This window comes from Myiozetetes cayanensis, unplaced genomic scaffold, assembly GCF_022539395.1.
Source record: "Myiozetetes cayanensis isolate MyiCay16 unplaced genomic scaffold, myiCay2020 scf1, whole genome shotgun sequence".
NCBI classification, from domain to species: domain Eukaryota; kingdom Metazoa; phylum Chordata; class Aves; order Passeriformes; family Tyrannidae; genus Myiozetetes; species Myiozetetes cayanensis.
Window position 1 is genome coordinate 106,907,576 of NW_026086604.1, and position 21,357 is coordinate 106,928,932.

General features: G+C 42.7%; 1 protein-coding gene across 1 annotated transcript in view; it reads left to right on the plus strand.

Moving 5' to 3' along the window:
* The first annotated feature begins 5,099 nt into the window (after positions 1-5,099).
* The window catches only part of TMC2 (transmembrane channel like 2), a 32,268-nt gene continuing 16,010 nt past the window's right edge, over positions 5,100-21,357 (plus strand). Inside the window, exons 1-11 of the mRNA XM_050333647.1 lie at positions 5,100-5,145; positions 5,458-5,505; positions 7,483-7,834; positions 8,562-8,714; positions 10,859-10,949; positions 11,847-11,928; positions 12,225-12,331; positions 14,075-14,173; positions 17,522-17,664; positions 19,155-19,302; positions 19,705-19,893. Coding sequence (XP_050189604.1) covers positions 5,100-5,145; positions 5,458-5,505; positions 7,483-7,834; positions 8,562-8,714; positions 10,859-10,949; positions 11,847-11,928; positions 12,225-12,331; positions 14,075-14,173; positions 17,522-17,664; positions 19,155-19,302; positions 19,705-19,893 — 1,458 coding nt within the window. The remainder of the gene's footprint in view (positions 5,146-5,457; positions 5,506-7,482; positions 7,835-8,561; positions 8,715-10,858; positions 10,950-11,846; positions 11,929-12,224; positions 12,332-14,074; positions 14,174-17,521; positions 17,665-19,154; positions 19,303-19,704; positions 19,894-21,357) is intronic.

Below are 21,357 nucleotides of genomic sequence, written 5' to 3' on the forward strand. Positions count from 1 at the left end.
TGCTCCTCACCCTGGGTTGCGATTATGCAGATAATGGTTATTTCCATGGGTAAAGCACAAACTAGTAAGGCTCTGAGTTGAGTATCCCCAACATGCACAATTTCTTTCAGTGTGACTGTGTTGTCCTTACAAATAACTAAAGCCCACCTTGCACAAACAGTTTAGGACATATTTGGCACTATTTTACTGCCTCCAGCCATAGTCCAGACCTACCACTCTGTATGGAAGCCAGAGGGCTATTTTCAGAGTCTGCAAAGAGCTAAGAAATTTCTTTTTCAGATTATGTTAAAGTAATGAGACTCTCTTTCAATATGTTTGCAGTCAACGCCGCTGGTGAGTCCTTACTTTCTGAGCATTTCCAGGCTGCTCTGTTAGAGGTCACTCCAGACCCTTGTACCAAAATACAGAGAAAAACCACAGCATTGAAGAGATTATATGATGGGAAGGGTGACCTCTACATAGATATATGCTCAGGTTAACAAGTAGCCCTTTCCTGGATTTCCATGGCTTAGTAAAAAATTTGTTTTTGCAAAGTTAAACACAGATGTGGACAAAAGTCAGGCTGGATCACAGCTGAGCTAAATCCAGTTTTATTAAGCATTCCTGAGAGACCCTGGAAAACATTATGTTTGAGAGTTTTTTAGTAATTTAGTTTTCTTTAACAGTCAGTCCAACAGAACCAAGTCAGAGTTTGGAAGAGATCTCTAACTTCTAAATATCTCCCTCAGATATATCATTAAAGTTGGCTCTGGCAATTTGCAAGTTTTAGGCTTCATCAAAATATCCACAAACAGGTCAGGTATTATTATTATTACTCGAAAACCCTCTCAGGTAAAGATTACTTATAGATGAGATGAATATTGAATAAATGTAATCCATGGATTAATTAGCTAAAGCCCTATGTTAATCAGAAAGCAAGAAAGGGAGAAACACTAGCTCATTAAGCATTTACAAGTATGTTGTGTGTGCTTCCAGGATTCAGTTACCATCTCTCCATAACACAACTGCTTTTTATTTAACACTTGGACGTGTGTGAGACACCCAATGTCCTCGTATGTTAAAACTCAAAACTGTCAAATTATATAGTGTTAGTTGTAACCAATGTGAGGAGAAAAATGCTAAATAGTATAGGACAAAATACTAGCACTATAACTCCATAAATTGCTTATACTCTGCATACAAAGTCTGACATTTACATAAGTAATAGCTGGATTCGTAGCTGTGCATTACTTATTCACATCTTGTGTGGAATAACTCAGAGGTAAAAGACTCATCCATTAATTTCCTCTCCTCAGTCCACAATTCTAAGAAATCCTAAGCCCTGCAAGACACTTTATCCTCTTAGGAAAATCAGGCTCATAAGCTGAGGACAGCAGTGTGCCTGGTGCTGGGGCAGCACTTCCCCCATGGTATGGCTATGCAAGCTCTGGTCAGCCCTGCATAGGTCTGTCATGTTTGATGCATGCACAGAGACATGGAAAGTCCACGTGTGCCACCTCTCTCAGGTCTGCCATGCTTGGGTCTTGTAACAGTTTTGTGTTTATTTTTTCTTTGATGGAGCACCTTCTACCATCAAAGGTGGGTGTCAAAAGGATGTGAAATGAAGTACACCTTTCTTATTTCAAACATAACATTCTGTAGACTATCACACCTTGAGGTTTTTTCCCCATGAATAATTCCATATTGCATGTAAACAATAATTTTCTTTTTAAACTTTCTTTTTTTGATCAATGCTATTCAGTGTCCACAAACTACAAGCACAGTATCACACAGGTAAAACCAGCAGAGAGATAAGGTGAGATCTCCACCAGCCTGATTCTGAGGAGAAATTTCAGACCTCTAAGATCTACCAAAAAGCATGGCAAACAAGACTAGCATGTCTGTGATTTGGTCTAATCATTTTGCAATTTTTCTTGGCCCCAGCTTACATGGCACCACTTAGTTGCATTGAACCCCGCTCCTCTCCAAGCTCTGCTGTCCAGCCTTCTGCATCATACCCTCTTAGCACTGCCTGGTCCCCCTCAAAATTGACAGTGGTTCTGCAAGTCTGCCACATGCCTCCCTGAGGACATGGACCACAAGTGACAAAGATCCCAAGGTTTCTCATCACGCTTGTGTGGCTGCACATCAGCCTCAGGTGGACCATCACTTCTGGGGGAATAAGACAGCATCAATTAGGGTAGGTTATTTATTTCGCTTGAGACTCTAAGGCAAAGGGAGCAGCATATCATATGCAGAGGGTCTGTTGCACCATACACTGAGTTGAAAAGGTAATGTAGGGATCTTCTCCTTGAGGATAAGCCCTTGGGCATCCACTTTATAACACTCTTCTTCAGGAAATAATTGCCAGGCATTGTGCAACTCCCTCCCCTCCATGGGATGGAGTCCAATGAATTAGGAAGCATGAAAGATAAAGATCGCTACCTATGCAAGAGTGAAATGCTGCCACTCAGCCTGTAAGAGTACAGTTTTATTATGGTCAGTCTCACTACCTTTGTCAGCATAGATACAGGGGAGCCAAGCAACATCCATTCAGAGCTTATTTCAAATATGTTCAGCCGTACTGATGAGTTGATTCATGAGTCTTGTGCAAAACAGCTACTGTTCCTATTCTGTTCCACATGCTGGTACCCCTCAGCTCTCACCCCCACTGTGAGAGAGATGCAGGGGGATCTCACCCCTCCCATGTGGCAAGGGGTGCCTAGGGCCTCTGTGACTGCCATGGAAACATCACACCCTGCCACCACCACTGTGAGCAGGTTATAAAATCAAAGAACAGGCGTTTCCTCTCAGAGCAGGAGACAGAGGTATTGCCCAACTGCACATTTTGGTAGTAAAATGAACTTGCAGTCCCTATCATTTTTCAAAATCACGTACTTGGTACCTATGAGTATGCCAAGTTTACCACAAGCAGGTTTGGAGCCTGTGGCTGCCACAGCTCCAGTGCAGACTATGAGTGAATCACTGACTGAGTGATGGCGTGGAAAAGAGGGCACTCAACTCTGACAATGAGATCCTCACTTGAGCATGCCCAAAGTGTCTGAGTACGCCTTGGTGGAAAAGAAGGGTGCTACATGAAAGGACAAGGGGTAGCGGGTTTAAACTAAAAGAGGTTCAATTTAGATTAGGTATAAGGAAGAAGATTTTTTACAATGAGGGTGGTAAAGCACTGGAACAGGTTGCCCAGAGATGTGGTAGGTGCCTCATTTCTGGAAACATTTAAGGTCAGGTGGGACAGGGCTAACCTAATTGAATTGAAGATGTCCTTGCTGATTGCAGTGGAGTTGGACTAGATGACCTGTAAGGGTCATTTCCTACCCAAACCCTTCTGTGGTTCTATGAGGCAGAAGCAGTGCTATCACTGAGTACGGTACTTGGGGGGGATGAGCATCCACACCCCTTTTGCATCCTGTCACAGGATTCTCGAGAAAGCTGACCTTCATTTAACTAGCAAAGTTTGGTCCCTAGATCCTCTGTTTGGGAAAGAGATGCTTGGGGTTGAGGCAACTGAAGTAGCCTGTAGAAAATCTGTTCCAGTAGCCTCCAGCAATTGCAAATTTCTCATTTTTGCCTGAAGAAGTATTAGCTCAGCGACCTAGTGATCACATTTGAAACAAACCACATCAACATACAGAGTTATAGGTGAAACTCATTCACTGGGAAGACCTTCTAAAAATGCTATCACTGTCTTCAGACCTAGTCAGACCCACTGGTGTGGGGAACACGTAGTGAAAATGCCCTGTGCAATGAACTTGAAGGGTTAGAGTCGTTAATAATGTATGGCCATGTACCATACATTATGCATTAAGCTAAGGAGAGCTCAGCTGAAGTCAAAGGTAAATCAAACAATCCATGGAATTGGACTTAAAGAACTTGAAAGCTTCTCTTGGACCAAAATTCAGTGAGCAAAAAGCAGCAGAGAAAGGTTCAGGCTCTCACATCCTCAGTTACTGCACCTGATCCAGAGCAGGAGTCATCTGTACAAGTCAGTGGTGACAGTAGCCTCAAACTGATCTCCACAACATCCCTCTCTTTTGGGAGGGAAGAGATAATTAACACTGTCCCTGCCAACCCTTGGAAAAAAGTCTTTGCATACTGTCACCATGCCAGGTCCCCCAGGGGACACCTCTGCAAACTGGGGTGTCTGAAACATGTTTCATAGATGGTGTGAGGGTAAGCGCTCCTTTTGGGAAACCTTCTTGCAGTATCTGTATGACTTCCCCAGCACTGGGGATGCACCCTAGGACGGTTTCTAAGGAAGCTACAGCTGAGGCAGATGGTGCTCAGACAAACCTATTCTTGGCCCACTGAAAGACTGAAAGCTGCAGCATGCAATACAATACTTTGTGGTACTAAAGGACCTTCCAAATGAGGGTCTCACATTAATTAATTAAGCCTCAGAGCACCTAGAAGGAAAATCTATCCTATTTTACCATCAAGCGCAATGAGTATGCAAAGGTCACACAGAATAGAGGAGCAAAGGAAAGAGAGATCCTGGTATCCTGACTCCTGACTCCTTGCTGCATCTATTAGCTCATGAGTCCCCTACGAGGGACATGCATGGAGGGCAAAAGGTGACCCACAGCCACTCGCCAAGGGGCACTGACTGAGAAGTTTAATAAGGTGCAGGAGAAAGACTAACAGGGTTACACAGATTGACACAGGTCAATAAAGAATATGGCATTAAGAAAATTGATCCTTCCAAAGCCTCCGGCCACGTGCCTATGTCCAAACCAGACGTGACTTGTGTTTGGGTTTCATACGACACCACCAAGTACCCACCAAAGGGCTTTCCTTCATGTTTAAGTAATGAAATGCAATGTAATGCCAACAGGTGCTTTTTTCACCAGGAGAAGGGAGAAGAAGTGAAAGCATTTGGGTGGGCTGAGGCAGAGCCTGGGTTTTTCCTGCCTCTCCCACCCCTCCCTGTCCACATGGCTGATGAGCAAGAGGTCACCTACAGCCGGACTTGCCCTTCTGTCTGCAATGCCCAGGAGACAAGCACATGGGCACTGGAAGAGAGAGTAATGTGTGTATGATTGGGGTGTGCGTGCACAGCACAGAAGCTACGGTGTCTGTGCAAAAGACGGGAGGCTGCCATGGGGAAGAAAAAGAAAAGTGCTTTGCAGGTCATCCTGGAAGATGGTTGGTATCACTGTGTGAACATTTCAGTTTGGATGCTGCCAAATACTTGACTAAATGTCTTGGGACTTTCCAAGCACACCATTTTGAGTCTCTCAAATATCGTACAATTTCAGCTTGCTTGTGCAGGGAAATTTTGTCAATCTGCCAGACTAAAGTAAATATTAAGATCATCCCTGTAGGAAAAGAATATAATGTATAATCAATAAGGGACATTCTGCCAAGCTCAGCTGGAACTTAAGGCTAGCTGTGTAAAGCATCACGTGTGTAAATTCCAGCAACAAATGTAATTACTCTTTGTTCTTTGTCTTGCAGCCGGAATAGAGGTTGACGGAGAAGTCGAAAGTGACACAGAGAGTGAAGGTAATGCAGAGCTTAACAAATGTGATCTTGCTTGAAATACAAGAGGTAATACCTTTTCTTTTTCTCTCTGACTTGTGACTTGCTCTACAGCATGAACTATTTCATGAGCTACTTGCAAGCAAACACATTTTTCCCTTGAGGATTGACTTATAATAGGTATATGTAAACCACTGTTCTTAAGTAGGCTGTCCCCTTTCATTCATGTTCCCAGAGCAGAAGGCTGTCAGAGCCCACTTTGCCTGGAAGTCAAACCCTAGTAAATCAAGCACTGCAGTAAGGCATCACCCTGTGCAGGGCTGAGACCGCTTTGCATTGTACTGAGATCTGTTTGCCCTTCTTGTAATGCTTTCTTAGACCATAATACACTGGGATCTTGATTAATCATGTCCAAAAGATGAAAAAAATGAAAATGGATTGGAGGCAGACTGATGGCTGTGAGCGAAATCAGGAAAAGCCCATAACAGGATTAAAAACGTCTTTAACCCTGCACATAGAGTTTAAATAAAGAGAGATAGCTAAGAGGTAAGACCGTAACAGCACTGGATAGGTGATATAAATGGAACTGCTACTGCAAAAATGGTTCACAAATGCATCTGTATTATCTCATAAAATATGAGAATGTAATTAGCAAATGACTGTGATTTTTTCTTTTTTGAAATCATATCCACCTTTTTCATGTAGGCAAAAAAGGCAATGAGATAAAAGTAACAAATGAATGCTTCACAATCAACCTAATATTTGATGGATTGAAATGAAAACTGTGGTAGCTGGTTGCCCCAAATGAACATTTTCCCAAAGAGGACAGGTGGTCCTTCGACCTAGATCAACAACTGAAATTCAGCAACTGAAATGCAGACCACTACATAGTAACTGAAACCTGCTGAGTGGCTCCTGAGAAATTAGTTAAAAGCTCCTTCTCATTCCCAGTGTCAGGTGTGACAGCCACAATCTACTACGTTTTTAACACTAGAAATATTGCCTTGTTACCAATTTCTAACTTTTCACCAAAACAAAAATGCAAATCCTCAAATTCTTTCTGCTTCTATTTTTCTCACCTTTTAGGCTCCTCATTTTACACTCTGGATCTCATTCCACTACAATTTCCTTCTTCCAATACAATATCACCAACTCCAGGAAAAAAAAAAAAAAAAAAAAAAAAAAAAGAAAAAGACAAGATTACAAATGTTTTATTTGTTTGAACACTTTCATCAGCCAGAAATTCTGGAAAATGAGAAAACGTACTAATGATTTTAATGTACTTGGTTGTAAAAGAGATATGACTTGTATTTTTTTAATTTGTTTTTTCTTCTTTCCATAACATTCTGCAATTAAATCATGCTCCATTTCAGTCCTTGAAACTAGAAGCACTTCTGACTTCTGGAAAAAAAAAGAGGGTTTTAGCTTGCAATGCCAGTAAGGACGAAATGTGCCTCAGAGACTATCTGGGCTTTTTCTTCTCTGAATGTAGACTTTCCAGTACAAAAGAAAACTCAGAGAAGCAAAACCAGATACTGCCTGTGCTGCACCTTTTCTCTCTATAAATAGAAGAACTCCATCCCAGCCTTGAAAAGTAAACATCTTTCAAGGACATCACATCAACAAACAAACTACACATTGTGTAACAGACTGCAATTTCTGTTTCCTTTGTTCTGGTGTGTTTACATGTCAGGAAGATATCCGTCTGTGCTCTCTGATGGATGGGCTTTTGCATTTGTAACTAATTCCCGATTTTCTTATGGTCACATAAAAGTCACTGATGTGCTAAATGAACCGTACTATCTTAAATGGGAGTTGCATAACCAGAATTAAATGTGGTTCTTGGGCAGGGCATAACACAAAGCCCACCAAAGGTCAACGGGCACCTGCTCTTCCGCTTTGCCAGGGTTTGCAGCAGGTAACCTGGCTGGCCACGATTTTCTGATGAATCCTTATTTGGCCAGCATGGATCCCAAAGTAATTGGTTTTTATCACTTACAGAAGATGAAGTAAAGGACAAGAAAACTAACAAACAACGCCTCAGGGAAACTAGCAGAGCAAGAAGACTTCAAAGCAAAGGCAAAGAGGAAGAGAAGGAAAAGAAAGAAGACAAAGAAGAAGATGACAGCAACGAGGAAGACAGTGGTAGCCAACAAAATGGAGCTTCTAGGAGAAAAAACTACCAAAGGAAAAACAGAGACGAAAAAAAGGCAGGAGTGGAAGGAAGCCAACGGAGAGAGAGAGGCAAAAAGGCTCCTACGAAAGATCAAAAGGAATCAGAAAATGAAGAAAAAAAAACAATCAAGAAAGGAAAGGAGGGGGAGAACAAAGAGAATAAAGACAGGAAAAACAGGTAATTAAACAATCCCAACAGACTATGGTGCCTTGTGTCAGACTGGCAGCAATATTGACATGCCAGTGGCATATGAATCAGAGTGGTAAAACCAATAGACTGCAAATAAGTTCCTGTTCTCCTAAAAGAGACAGAACAGTGGAACATAGTGTAAAATGCCACAGAACCAAACTGTTTCCAGGTCACTATCATTTCTCAGCCAGTATCAGCTCTATGCACGTAGCGTAGTCCTAATGCCTAAAGCAGGGGGTAGACAGCCTGAGCAATTTGGATCTGCACACAGTTTTTTGGTTGGTCTGTGGAAATGTTCAAGGTTAAAATGGATCCCTCATGTTTTCAAGTCTCTGTCTGTTCCAAATGTCACTTGTCCCAACCTTCTGCTTCTCCCCATATCTCTCATTTTGTTCTGAAGGCATGAAAAGCGTTTCTCCAGAGCCAGCTCTAGCCCTTGGCAATGCTTCTATGTAGCTGAAGTATGGTCCAAAGCATGACCCTGGGTGAATTATGGTGTGGGGCAGTTGCCTCCTCATGATCCTGGCTGGAAACAGCCTTGCTCCGAGTGTGAAGGGCACTGGCATTGCACTGAGCCAGGGGGTGGCAAGGCACTGTGCCCACATCAGAGTGGGATTCCTGGGGCCAGTGGCACTGTGCTGACCCCAGGCAAGACCTTCCCTCTGACTCCTGTGAGTTTTTCTATTCGGTGACCTTTTTTGTGTGTGTTTCCCAGTACTTCTTCCGCTTCTTCCAAGTCATCTGATGAGGAGTCGCTGTCAGAGGAAGAGCTTGCGATGCTGATGGAGCAGGTGGAGCAAAAGAAAAAACTGATTTCCACAATGAGGAACAAGCCCTGGAGGATGGTGAAGAAGCTATCGGTGCTCAGGTACCTGTCAAACTGGAAACCCCCATCCCTGGGGTCTTTGCTGACTGTAGTCAGATGCACTTTGCCTTTCCCTGCAATTGCATATTTGCTGCTGCTACTGCTGCTGTAACACCAGAGTCTCAGAAAAAGTGACTGGCAGAGCCTGGTCAGCCTGTCTGGGTTTAAATGAGCAGAGTTAAAATGTGGAATCTGATTTTCTCCGTAACCAAAGAACAGATAAAGTGCAAATCTGTTCAACTGATACCCATGGCCAGGTCATTCTACCCTTGTATTTAAAATCAAATGACTCACTACTGACAGGCTACTTGTTAAAGCCAGCTCCGTACCCTGGTTTGCTTATTCATGTCTGTTGTCAGACAGAAATCAGAGCAGCGTTCTGTGCCACATTACTGCACAGGCCTGAGACGGGTCTGCTTGGAAAAAATGCTACATTATTTGCAAAGATTTATGGAAAAAAGAGAATATTGCCATGCAGACCCTGATGAACGTGGGAACAACTCAGGCAACAGCGGAGATCCGGCAGTGAAGGAAAGTGGGAGGTGCTTGGCCAGGGCAAACCAGGAAAATCAAAACCCACAGGTCAAGAGGGAATGGCTCATATCAAACCATTTCCATATCAAGTGATTCAAATCCCAGCCTTATTGGTTAAGAGTCCTCTGAAACCCTTTTCTGCCAGGAGAGATTTCACAATAGCATTCCAAAGCATGCACAGCCCCATGGGGTGTGGTGATGCCCCTGCTGCATGTTTGCAGAGTAGCTGCTCAGAGCTGCAGTGACCAGGCTGTGAAGGCTGGCAGTCACCACGTGTCTCTGCTTCTCTCTTTTACACCCTGAAGGCCAAGACCTATTCCATCTTCCAATAAAATCATGAGCTGTGAACTCTGACAATTAATTTTGAAAATCTAGGTAGAGATCTATACAGGAAAACTGTATTAAAGCAGTTTTTCTCTCCCACAGGCATGCTATGAGCCTTAGCTCATTACAAATAAATTCTTATGGCCCTAAAATTCCAAAGTTCTGAAAGGAAAGAAAAGGAAAAAAAAGAGCAAATCAGAGTTATTTCTGGCACTTTTTCCCTTTGGTGTAGTATCCTGGCTAAAATTCTATGTAGGAGTATATTTGATAACATACCTCCATCCTTTCATCTTATTCCTGAACTGTGGCAATCATTACTGGGGTCTCCAGAAAGGCTCCCAGCATGCTGTACATTCATTAATTATTTTGGATGCATAAACTCAACCCTGAGACAAGAAATTATTAGCTCCACTGCACAGATGAGAAATGTTAAACACAAAGAGAGTGAAACAATATGTTCATGACTTAGAAATCTCACTTTAGGTTTGCAATTGAGGTCACAGGTGGCTTTCCCAAGGTTAAAGGCTGAACCAGTCAACTATTTCTACCAAGTGGAAGTCCATCTTTCTTGCAGGCTTAGGATTGCAAACAACCTCCCAACTCCTAAAATTTAATCTCTTCTCACGATGCATTAGCAACATCAATATACGATATAATTTTATTCACAAATTCAGCATATTTTAACAGCATCTACCTAGATTATTTTCTCTGTATTTCCCTTAGAAATCCTACTCCAAAATTAATTTCATTTTGCAGCTTGATTTTACTCCTGACTAGCACACACTCATTGCTCTGGTGCTGAGATTATACCACTGGGCCAACTGCACATCTCTGATATTTATCCAGGGAGGTGTTCATGGAGGAAAATTCTGCATCCTCTTGGGGTTTCTTTCACTAGGTAATGTTATTTCCTTCTTGACCTATGCATCAGGAGAGAGAAATTATAACAGGCCTGCAGGGTGGGAGAGCTTTTTAGTGAGAGTAACAGGCAGGCTTCTGGTGTACACCCAGGGAGAAGTATGGAACAATATTTGGGGCACATCTCTACACGAACATAAGTGCTTTGGGTACCCTCTACCTAGTCCCAGGTGGGCACACAAGCTCTACATGGCACAGCAACACCAGCAGCATTTAGCAGCCAGAACCCCATATGCAGCAACAGGGTGTGGAGAGAAATCAAGCCCCCACCTTCCCACAAGCCCATCTGTTATCCCACTGCTGGAGGCAGATGGGAAAAGCTAAAGACCCCTTTGATGTTTTAATAACCTGCCTGTTTATTTTTCTATCAGGGAGGCACAAGCTTTTGTAGAGAAGTTTGAAGGAGCTCTGGGAAAAGGGAAGGGCAAAAAGTTGTATGCATATAAGATGATGATGGCAAAGGTAAGTGCTGCAATGATGTCAAGGAAAGGCTTGATACTCAGTCAGGCATTCAGTACATTTCTGGGTTTAGCAAAAGAGGCACCAGGAAGTTTGAATAAAAATTCCTGTCCCCGTTCAAAACAATATTAGCTGACTTCAAATCTACTGCAGAAAGAACAGGGGAAAATTTACCCCAACCTGAATTTCATTGTGACCTTCTCTGAAGCAAGGGATTGTTTGCAGGAGCAGGGAAAACCATGGCTTTCTGGTTGCAACCTCCAAAACCTTGATCTGTGAGACAAGGTACCCCTAATGGGGAGAGAGGCCATGTCAAACTCTTGCAATACCCCATGCACTTCCGTAAAATTTCATCTTCCCCAGTAATGAGGAGATAACAGGGAGAACAATGGCTGTGTTTTAAGACTGAACTTGGTAACCAAGTTGCATGTTGTCATGGAGATTATACTGAGAAGTTCAAAACAGAGCCAGGCTTGAGATGATTAAATCAATGGTAGTTTAGCTGCTAGTCTGATGAGGAAGGATTCAAGTTCAGCATTTTATCATATTAGATTTTGTTTTAAATAGAGTTGGTTCTGAGCCAACTCTTTCAAGCCAGAGCTAGGTCTGAATTTTCTACACCCATGTAGTATGGTAAGCTCATAGCTCAGCTGCAGCATTCCAAAAGCCTGGAATGGTTAAAACTCAGATAATGAATGTGAACACTTGTGGGGAGGGGGCTTTTGGATTGAAGGGTGTTTCTAAAATAGCCCGAAAGAACAGACTCAGACCACAGTTCTTGCTTTGGCCTTTACACCCACTCCTAGCCATGCTAACAAACCCTGACATGAGAAAGCCCTGAAGAGAAAGCAGCCTCTCCCTTCACACCCCTCTGCTCACTGTGATGTTGTCTTGTTTCAGAAATGGGTGAAATTTAAGAGAGACTTTGAAAATTTTAAAACCCAGTGCATACCCTGGGAGATGAAGATAAAGGAAGTGGAGAGTAAGTTGAAGTTGCTCTGTGGTGGCAGTGAGACATTTTGTAAGACAACTTTGCCTTCATCCTAACAATGTTCCAGCTCCCTGGTCCCTGATCTTCACTCACCCTGGGCATCAGTACCAAACAAGGAGCATGCACCCCAGGCTGCTCCAGGCATTGCTGTCTCCATCAGTTGTGGGGACTATTGGGAGGGTCACAGACAACATGTTGGGGACACCTGAGGGTCAGGGGGTCCAGGTGTTGCTGAGGACAGTTTAACCCTCCCAAACTCCTAACCATAAAATATCTTCTGTTTTAAGGTCACTTTGGCTCCTCAGTCGCTTCCTACTTCATATTTCTGCGGTGGATGTATGGAGTAAATCTTGTCCTTTTCGGGTTAATATTTGGACTGGTTATAATTCCAGAGGTAAGTGTTTAATTCTTCTTTCAGTAATATCTTGCCCGGTGCTTGACACAAATATCAGATGGATAACACAAATAAATATAACAGGCTTTAGTAAAATAAAACATATGAGAACAAAAGACTGACTACGAAGACTGTTACTGACACAGGAGCAAAAGTTGGATTGATATCAGGAGACCTAAACACTGTCAAAGATCCTGCCCCTCCAGCAGCTGAAATAGGAGGTCCAAAACCTAATTTAAGACTAGTTTTACATTTTGGCTAAAGTGAGAAACATGACATGTCAATCCTAGACACAAGATCTGGTTTGCAAGAGCCATAAGAACTGGATTATCCTCAGAAAGTAATTAAGAACCCTCCTTTTGGGCCTCTGAGAGGTATGACCATGGGGCAGCCGCCATAGCACAGTCCTGCAGGAGGAGCTCTTGAGGGAACAAACAATTTCCCAGTACTTTGCCTACTAACGTTTGCTTGGGAAATAACCCTTTTCTGTACGTCCAATTCAGATGATTCACAAGCAATAGTTTTATTTTTAGTTTTTCTATTTCTCGCTCTTCTTGGAGAAGGAAAAGGATCTCATAGCCAACTTTATATGATCATTTATTGAAGATTTTTTTTAATGTAGCCATTACAGCTTTGGCTAAATTACTCAGTGCAGTATTTAAAGGCTGTGCAATCCACAGACAGTGGCATCTGTTCTGTTCAATGCAGAATTTTATGAAGCAAAACTGCAGAGCAGAGTCTCTCTTGAGGACCGTGCTTTTGTTCTCCTTAATGTGCTTGCTCACACTATCAAAAGGGAAAGCTCAGTTTCCTCCCAGGATGAAGAGGCATAACCATTAGCACTGAACAATATAAATGTGTTTTGTTAGGAACTATGCATATGGTAGAAGCTTTTGCCTCTGAAGTGTGCGTACTGTTACTCACTGCCTACTGAGCTGTTACGATATGGAGAGTAGCTGGGCAATAAACATTTAATCATAAATTATTTTGAATGTAATTAGATAGTCCTAAAAAACAAGTGATAGTTATATGCTAGGACCTTTCTAAGCTATGAATGCTAATGAGATATTTTGGTATAAGCACCAGTCAGAGTCTGCTTGTAAATATACTAACTTTCCATAGCCCTTGCCATTCTCTGTCTGGACTTCAACAGCTGCTGGACCAGCTGCAAGACCTGCTTTGCATGGTGTTTTCAGGGCAGGAGGTGCCACTGAAACTGCTCTTTGCATCTTTTTGTCATATGCTTTTTGCCCAAACCTAATTGCCTTCTACCTCACCTTGAGAACATTTTTCAATTCGAGACTATACAATACAAAATATACTGCAAGCTCGACCCAGTGCCTTTGACTCCTCTCAGAGGAGGAGCCCTGCATAAATAGATGAAGCTAATCCCTTTATTGCCTTAGACCCATGAAGTTCAATCAAAGAACTTCTTGCTAAACTAAGGACATTTCAACTGAAGCTGTTCATTGAAGGATACAGTTCCTCCTTGGCAAAATATTTCCTGTGCAATGGATGTGGTCAGGGAAATGGAAATCTTCTAGTGATTTAAATGAAATTAACTTTAAATATTTTGAACTGCTGCTTTAGTATTAAGAAATAAAATATATATTAAAATCAACAGCAACAAAAAAAAAGAAAATCAACCAAAAGCAAACCAAAAGAGACTCATTTAAAAAAAAGAACTGTAAAATCTGTTTGTGTGTTATACTATACATGCATCACTGTTTTAATGTTCTCCAGGTCCTGATGGGAATGCCGTACGGGAGCATGCCAAGGAAAACTGTACCCCGGGCTGAACAAGCAACAGCTATGGATTTTTCAGTACTTTGGGATTTTGAGGTAAGCACATGAGTGTTAATCATAAAAGATCAGTTGAATACCTCCTAAAATCCTTCAGAAGTTAGAACAAATTTATCTTTGTAGCACTACTAAGATACACCAGCACCTATTTCTTCCAGAAGTTGAAGACACCCGTCTTTTGTTGCAACAAAATCTTTGTGGATGCCCAGAGATATCTGGCCAAAACAGCATGTTCGCATGCAGACACTTGCATATGGATTTGAACAACTTCCACATACAGAAGTGCTGGCTGGCATATGTCACACATGTATATGTATACACAAAAGCCATTTTGCCTCCAATTCAAAAGGCAGCCAGCATGCAGGTGAAAGGCTGGAGCTGCTCCAAACCAGGCAGCTAGAAGGCGACTTCAAGCTGGGGACCCCCTTCGTGGGCAGGGAGCACCCTGCCAGGCCACTGAACTGGCTCATAGCCTCAGAAAGACGATTGCTCCTCACGTAGCTGCCCTCCCTGCTCCCCTGATGTATTTATATGAGCCCGAAGCAGGAGCCAAAATTTATGACTTGCACCCAAAGGGAAAGCCCAAGTTTTCAGCCATCTGTGAGTGAGTGGCTGCAACAGCAACTCACCTCCCACCCCAGGTACTTTGAAAAATTAGGCCAAAGAGATTGTTTTTAAGGAGCAGCCCAAAAAAAGATGTGTACAAGGAGTGAAGAGATTCTGCTGTGACCAATACCTTGCATCTGACTTTCAAAGTTGCTACTTCTGGAAATATTTTTAATGCTTATTAGCACTGGCCCAATGCTTATTGGCACTGGCACAGGATTCAGTCCCTCTATAATAAACCCCATTGAAATTTCCTTACCCAAAAAAACCCCAAACCAAAACAACCAACCAAAAAAACCACACAAAAAACCCACAAACAAACAAAAAAACCCCACATACCACCAAACCAAAAATCAAACCAAAACAAACAAACAACAACAAACCAAACCAAACCAACCAACCAAACAAACAAAAAAAACAGAAAAAGAAAAACCAACACCCCAAACCCTAGTTTATTAAACCCCAGATTATTTAAAATAGTTTATTTAAAAGGCTTCAAATACTGGTGTCCAGGAACCTAGCAGGGCCAGGCCTTCATTCACCCTGCATTTTCTGCAGAGTATTCCTCTCCCAGCCCTTTCACCTACTTGCCAGAATCCAAAATTCAGGAGAGAATTATGGACACTTTTAATAGCATTGCACTGAACAAAAAGCTCGTTTGAGCAGTGCACTGTAAAAATACAAGAGGCAGCATTTAAACTCATTAATCCAGAAAAAAAAAACACCAGGCAAAACAAAAGCCTCAAACAAGCAAGCAAACAAATCTGAAGGAGTGTTGCTGAACTGCAGTTGCTGATTCTGTCTGCAAGACCATAAGCTGTAGATATATCAGTAAGAAAACCTGTCTCTGGATGAGTCTGTATCCTTGCATGAAAGGCTGGCTCCTATTACCTGCCAGTCTCCTGCCTCACTGAGGTCTTGATCCTCTGAACCCCTCTGCCACGCAGGTCTCCATCCAGTACCTATTCCCTTGCTGCCTGACCTCAGGGAGCAAACATGCAAACCAGAAAGGTCACCTGCAGCTATGGGGCAACAATGTACCCTCTGCAGCCAGGAGATTTCAAATGAAGCCCTTCACAGAGGTTTGCCCTTTGAAAATTAATAGATGCTTATTCCAGCATGCTCCACAGGAGAGGTGCAATGGGGAAACGTAATTCAGAGCAGGCAAGAAACGAAGAGTCAATACTGTAATCCTGAAAAATGCCTTTCAAGAAACAGGAGCTCAGGAAATGTATGCTTTGGCAGCAAGGAGGTCACATCATGGATTTTTAAAGGAGTATAAAGGAATAAATCTCACTTGGATACCAGACACCATGTCTCACAAATGGAGTTTAAAGAACATACTGGATGATGTAAACACAGAAACTAATTTTTCAGTCCCCAGCATTTGATGAATCAAAAAGACAAAGGTCTGGAATTAGAAGCTGAGAAACAAACTCTACTGGTGCCTTCCAGGGGCATTATATTTTACACGGCTCTTTTTTCACCACACCTCCCCAGCAGACATTATATACGACAGGCTACAAGCCCCAAGCAGCTGTTCGGTGGTGTGCCAGCCACAGGCTTCCTGTGTTTCCCAGTGGCCCAGAAGCACTGGTAGAAAAACATGCAGAGCGGTCCTGTACCTGCAGCACTGCGCTTTGTGCAATGCAAACACGTAGCTAATGTGGCACCCAGGGATACCAAAGATTTTGACTACATTAGGAACGAAAAAACTAGCACTTTGGAGGAGCTTAATTTAACTAAGTGAAGGTAGTCAAATACTGAAAGAGAAGTATAGAAAGGTTGTGGGATCTCCATCCTTGGAGATTTTCAAAGCTCAGCTGGATATAGCCCTGAGCCACAACACTTAGTTTTGCGATTGTCTCTGCTTTGAGCAGGGGGAGTGGCTAGATGGCCTCCAGAGGTCCCTTCCCATGTTAACCATTCAATGTCTCTAAACAAGATCCATTACACAGCCTCTGATATGAGCTTCAAGTTATGCCTCAATTTTGGTCTTTCTGGAGGCTTGATGAGAGGGGAACTTGCTCAACTATCATGGTCAGACTAAGTATACTTAACTAACAAGCTGAAAGACAATAAGCAAAAAGTAGAGAAGTACAATATGTAATGATACACATAACTGGGATGTGATACAATAGAGAAACAGGGAGAGATTGCTAAGGCAGATTAGGAGATCTGCACACTCTTTGAGTACCTAGCAGTTTGTACAGCAAAAAATAGATCTTGAGACAACATGCTTGATATTCTGTCTGAGCTCTGCTTTGCACAGGAAAGTAATGCTTTGATTTTACTCTGTAGTTATATTTGCTCTGCAGGTGGCAGCCAGTAAAAGGAACTAAATCTGCAAAGTACTAAGCATCAGTTGCCTCCTACCTGAAAGGAAAAAATTCATAGCATCATAGGAAAGCCCTCTGCTACAGCATTTCTGTAAGATCCAAGTGTTTGATACTGGCTTAGAGAAGCAGGTGGGCCACAGCCACAAAGAGCAGTAAGGATGTTTTTCTGGGAGGGATGAAGCAGTGACAGATCAAAACTACATTTTAGTTTTGAGCCACTACCCTCTTACATGCTCTCCCTCATCTTCCCTCTCCTAGGAAGATAACCTCTTAGGAAGATGGCTCTCAAAAGTGACAGGGCAGCAAACAGACAAGAATAAGACAGTAAAAATTTTCCAAGTTGGTTTTCCTTTTTCTAAATCTTCGGTTTTCACCAGAAATCTCTTTTCTTCAGAAAAAAAGCTTCACAGCTTACAGAGGATCGCTTTTGCTTTTCCTCCAGGGCTACATCAAATACTCGGCACTCTTTTATGGCTACTACAATAACCAGAGGACAATTGGTTGGTTAAAATACAGGCTGCCAATGGCGTATTTCATGGTTGGGATCAGTGTATTCGGCTACAGCCTGATGGTTGTTATCAGATCGTAAGTACAGCTGACGTTGTCCTCTCTGCATAACCCACCCAGATGTGTCTGGCAGCCAGGTTCCCCTCCATGGGCACGGCTCAAGGCTTGGTCCAGCCTTACTGAATGGCTGGGCGAACGTGAGGAAAGGGGGCTGTGTGCCTGCTGTTTTCATGCACTTGGCCTCCCTATCCACCACCCTGGCTCTGGTGGGCTGGGCAGACCTGAGCGCTCTCCTGCTTCGTCCGTGTACTCAGGTGCACTATTTTGAACCCTCTCATCTTCTACTCCAGCCATCTTCTTCCTTCTCCTCATCTCCAGACTTCTTTAACCCTTCTTTCAACATTACTACAGGGCCATCAAATAGGTGGATTTTGTACATGAAGGAGGATGTTACTTGCAGTAAATTTCCAAGGTTCCTTTTCCATTCTTTCATTGCAAAATAAACATTCCTGAAAGCCAATGTGGGTCACACAGATGGTGCAAGGGCTGTGGAAAACAGCTACCAGATTGCTTTGATGTGTCCCTAAACCAATCAGTGGAGCTTAAAAGTGGCCACAATCTGTGTGCCCCTTGTGCACTGTCCCCAAGCACCAGTGAGGCTCCCACAGCATCCTCAGGGCACTGAGGATGCAGCTGAGGCACTTGTCACTGCTGAGATGGTCTCTGCAAAGTCCAAAATAAAAAAATAAAACCTCTTATCTCTGCCTGAAGGACACGCCATGCAAAAGTCTTCCTTTCTTTGGAAGAAAGAATAAGTCCATGGATTTGTATCACTGCTGAAACATGCCCTATTGCTGTGCAGCAGAAAGAGCCTCTTCAGCCTTTGGCTGGAGTGGGACATGGGGATTTTCTGTACATTTGCCACGAAATTGCAGTATCTGTTGTCTCGCCTTCCTAGAGGGACTGGTGCTAGGAACTCTAGTGGGACTTACAGAAGGATTTCAGGGATCAAATAATATAGAGGAAACAGCAGAAGCCATATCTGCTCCTATGCTGATTAACAAGAATAATCCTTTTTTCTCTCCCTGCATTACTTGCTGCAGGCTCTTTGACTCCAGCATTGTGCAGCAAGTAAAGCCTCACTAAAACTTTGTGCTGCAGTGGGTGTACTGGACAGTACCAGGGGGCTTTGACCAAATTTAGCTAACTAAAGGTAGCCATAATCACATAATATAGCCTAGGACCAGGAAACACCATAAATAGACTTTCTTCAGGTACTAGCTGGTGGAAGCAATCCTTAACCTCTTTAATCACCCATACTAGTTTTTTTCTATATTACTGTTTTTAACACAAGACCCGCGTAGCCCTGGAGATACCATTTGACAGTTGAGACCGCTTTAAACCTGAGGTCTCATGGCACATATTAGTCACTCCCAAACCCCAAGAACGGTCACCCCACTGCATCTTGCCCACCAGTAATCCACTGGTGCCATTCTGCAAAGCTGAAGGAGACATGGTGGCTCTGTGAAACACTGTCTGACCTTGTCACTGCACACATCCTTATGCAGGATGGCGCGCAATGCCAATGAAAGTACAGCAGATGGGGACGATGACAACTTCGTTTTCAGCTGGAAAATGTTCACCAGCTGGGACTATCTCATTGGCAATGCAGAGACAGCAGACAACAAATTTGCATCCATCACCACCAGCTTCAAGGTAAACCTAACCAGCATTTCCTCATCTGCTTCTAGGGATGCTCCCAGTGCCTGCCATGGCAGAGGTTTAAGGGGAAATCTAGGTAATTGCACAGCATCTCTTCATATTAACAGGGTATGGTGCTGATCCATGGCAGCTCCAGCTTCTGTGCCCTTGTCCCCCTAACTCTCCTCTTTAGGATTTTAAAAGAAAACTTGTCAGGCTATTTGCCATTTGATATCTTTCAGTCCAACCAGGATGCCTGTATGAATCCTAGTTTGAATTTAACACAAACTACCGAGTTGAATATAGTCAGAATAGCATGGCATTGCATTTCATAGGGTGAAAAAACATCTGATGTCACCTTATGCTTGGCGCTGCAAGATATTCATTCCAATTCTTTGAGCACCCTTGTTTTTTCAGGAGTCTATTGTAGATGAACAAGAAAGCAACAAGGATGAGAATATCCACCTGAGAAGGTTCCTGCGGGTTTTGGCCAACGTCCTCATCATATGTTGCTTGTGTGGGAGTGGCTACCTCATTTATTTTGTGGTGAAACGTTCCCAGACATTTTCCAAAATGCAAAACGCTGGGTGGTATGAAAGAAATGAGGTAAGGAAACTTTGCTTCCATTTTTCTTCTGGGATAATTTGCCTTGGACATCAGCATAATCGTTGCTACTGCTGGAGGACAGCATTCAAGGCAGAGGGATTCCCTACCAGAAGTCATTAGTCCCCTTCAGTACCTTTGCACTTGTTGTAGTTGTGAAGCACAGTGGTCTCACTCAAGGTTTCTAGGACAAACTAACACCTCTTGCAGAGAGGGAAAAACAGTCTTATAGTAAATCACAGTAAGAATCAATGGCTCTTTGGCACTTACAACACCAATCACCATCTTAAGAATCAAGTTGCATGTCAATGCTTACGAAGTCTTTTACTAGAAAGCTCTCTGGGTGTTACCAATGTCCATAATCAGACATAACTCTAAACTTTAATCTTTATCATCCACCTTGAATTTATGGCAGTAAGATTTTAGAACCTGCAGAAAAATTGCAGTAGTCAAAATTTTTCTGTGCCTGATTTTCAAATGAGAAGTTCAGACCTTCAAGCTCTTCACACACACACACACACAAAATGTCAACCCATGGAAAGCTTTAATTTCAATGTATACTACATTATCATGTATTTATATACCAAAGCCAAATTAAATCCAAAGTCATGCATTTTCACAATTCCCACGGAAAACATTAGCAAGACAGCACCTGCTCACAGAATGCTTTGATTTCTTACAGTGAACTCTTCACAAAAGAAAAAAATCCTATTAAAAAAAGTCCTATTAATGTCTGACACTTTGTGGTGATAACCTGAGATCTAGAAAAATACAGTTCTGGGTACTATTTCTTGTCCTGGAAAGAAAAGCACAAAGAAGAGACCTGTGAGTCAGAGACTGACTGCGCCTGTACCGACAAAGTCCTCTACAGGCCAGTGGACGCTGTAGGGTTGTAAAAAAACATGGAACCTGTAGGTCATGCCTGAGCTAACCCTGACTGGCCAATGATCTCACTGACCACAGTACAATTTATTATCGCACGTGATAAAGAGGAACAAAGATGCCACTGGGACATGTTTTCTCGAGCTGCAAAACTGAGTCCTTGATGTGCTTTCATTCAAATCTGTAAATACCTATTGCAAAAGCAAAGGTGCTGAAAGTGGAAAATAAACATTAGCATCAACTAATTATCTTTATGCACACAAGCCAAGTCTTGCGCTTCCTCCGAAACTAAAATAAGAACCTCGGAGCTGATGCAAGCAGTACTACAAGGTACTTGAGGAACCTAAATATTCATGAGTCTGGACTGACAGGGAACAAATCCTTCAGAGCTTTGAGATAACAGCAAAAGTGCTCCTGCAAGAGCAAGTCATGCAACCCAGCCCTGAAGTCTGACGCTGGGCTGCCTGCACACTAAGCAAAGCCAGAAGCTGAGTTTGCTTTGACTCCCTCCCCTTCATAAATCCTTCAAAAATATCCAACCAGTTGCCAGCAGTCCCCGCTCTGCTCGAAGTAAGATAGTCACTG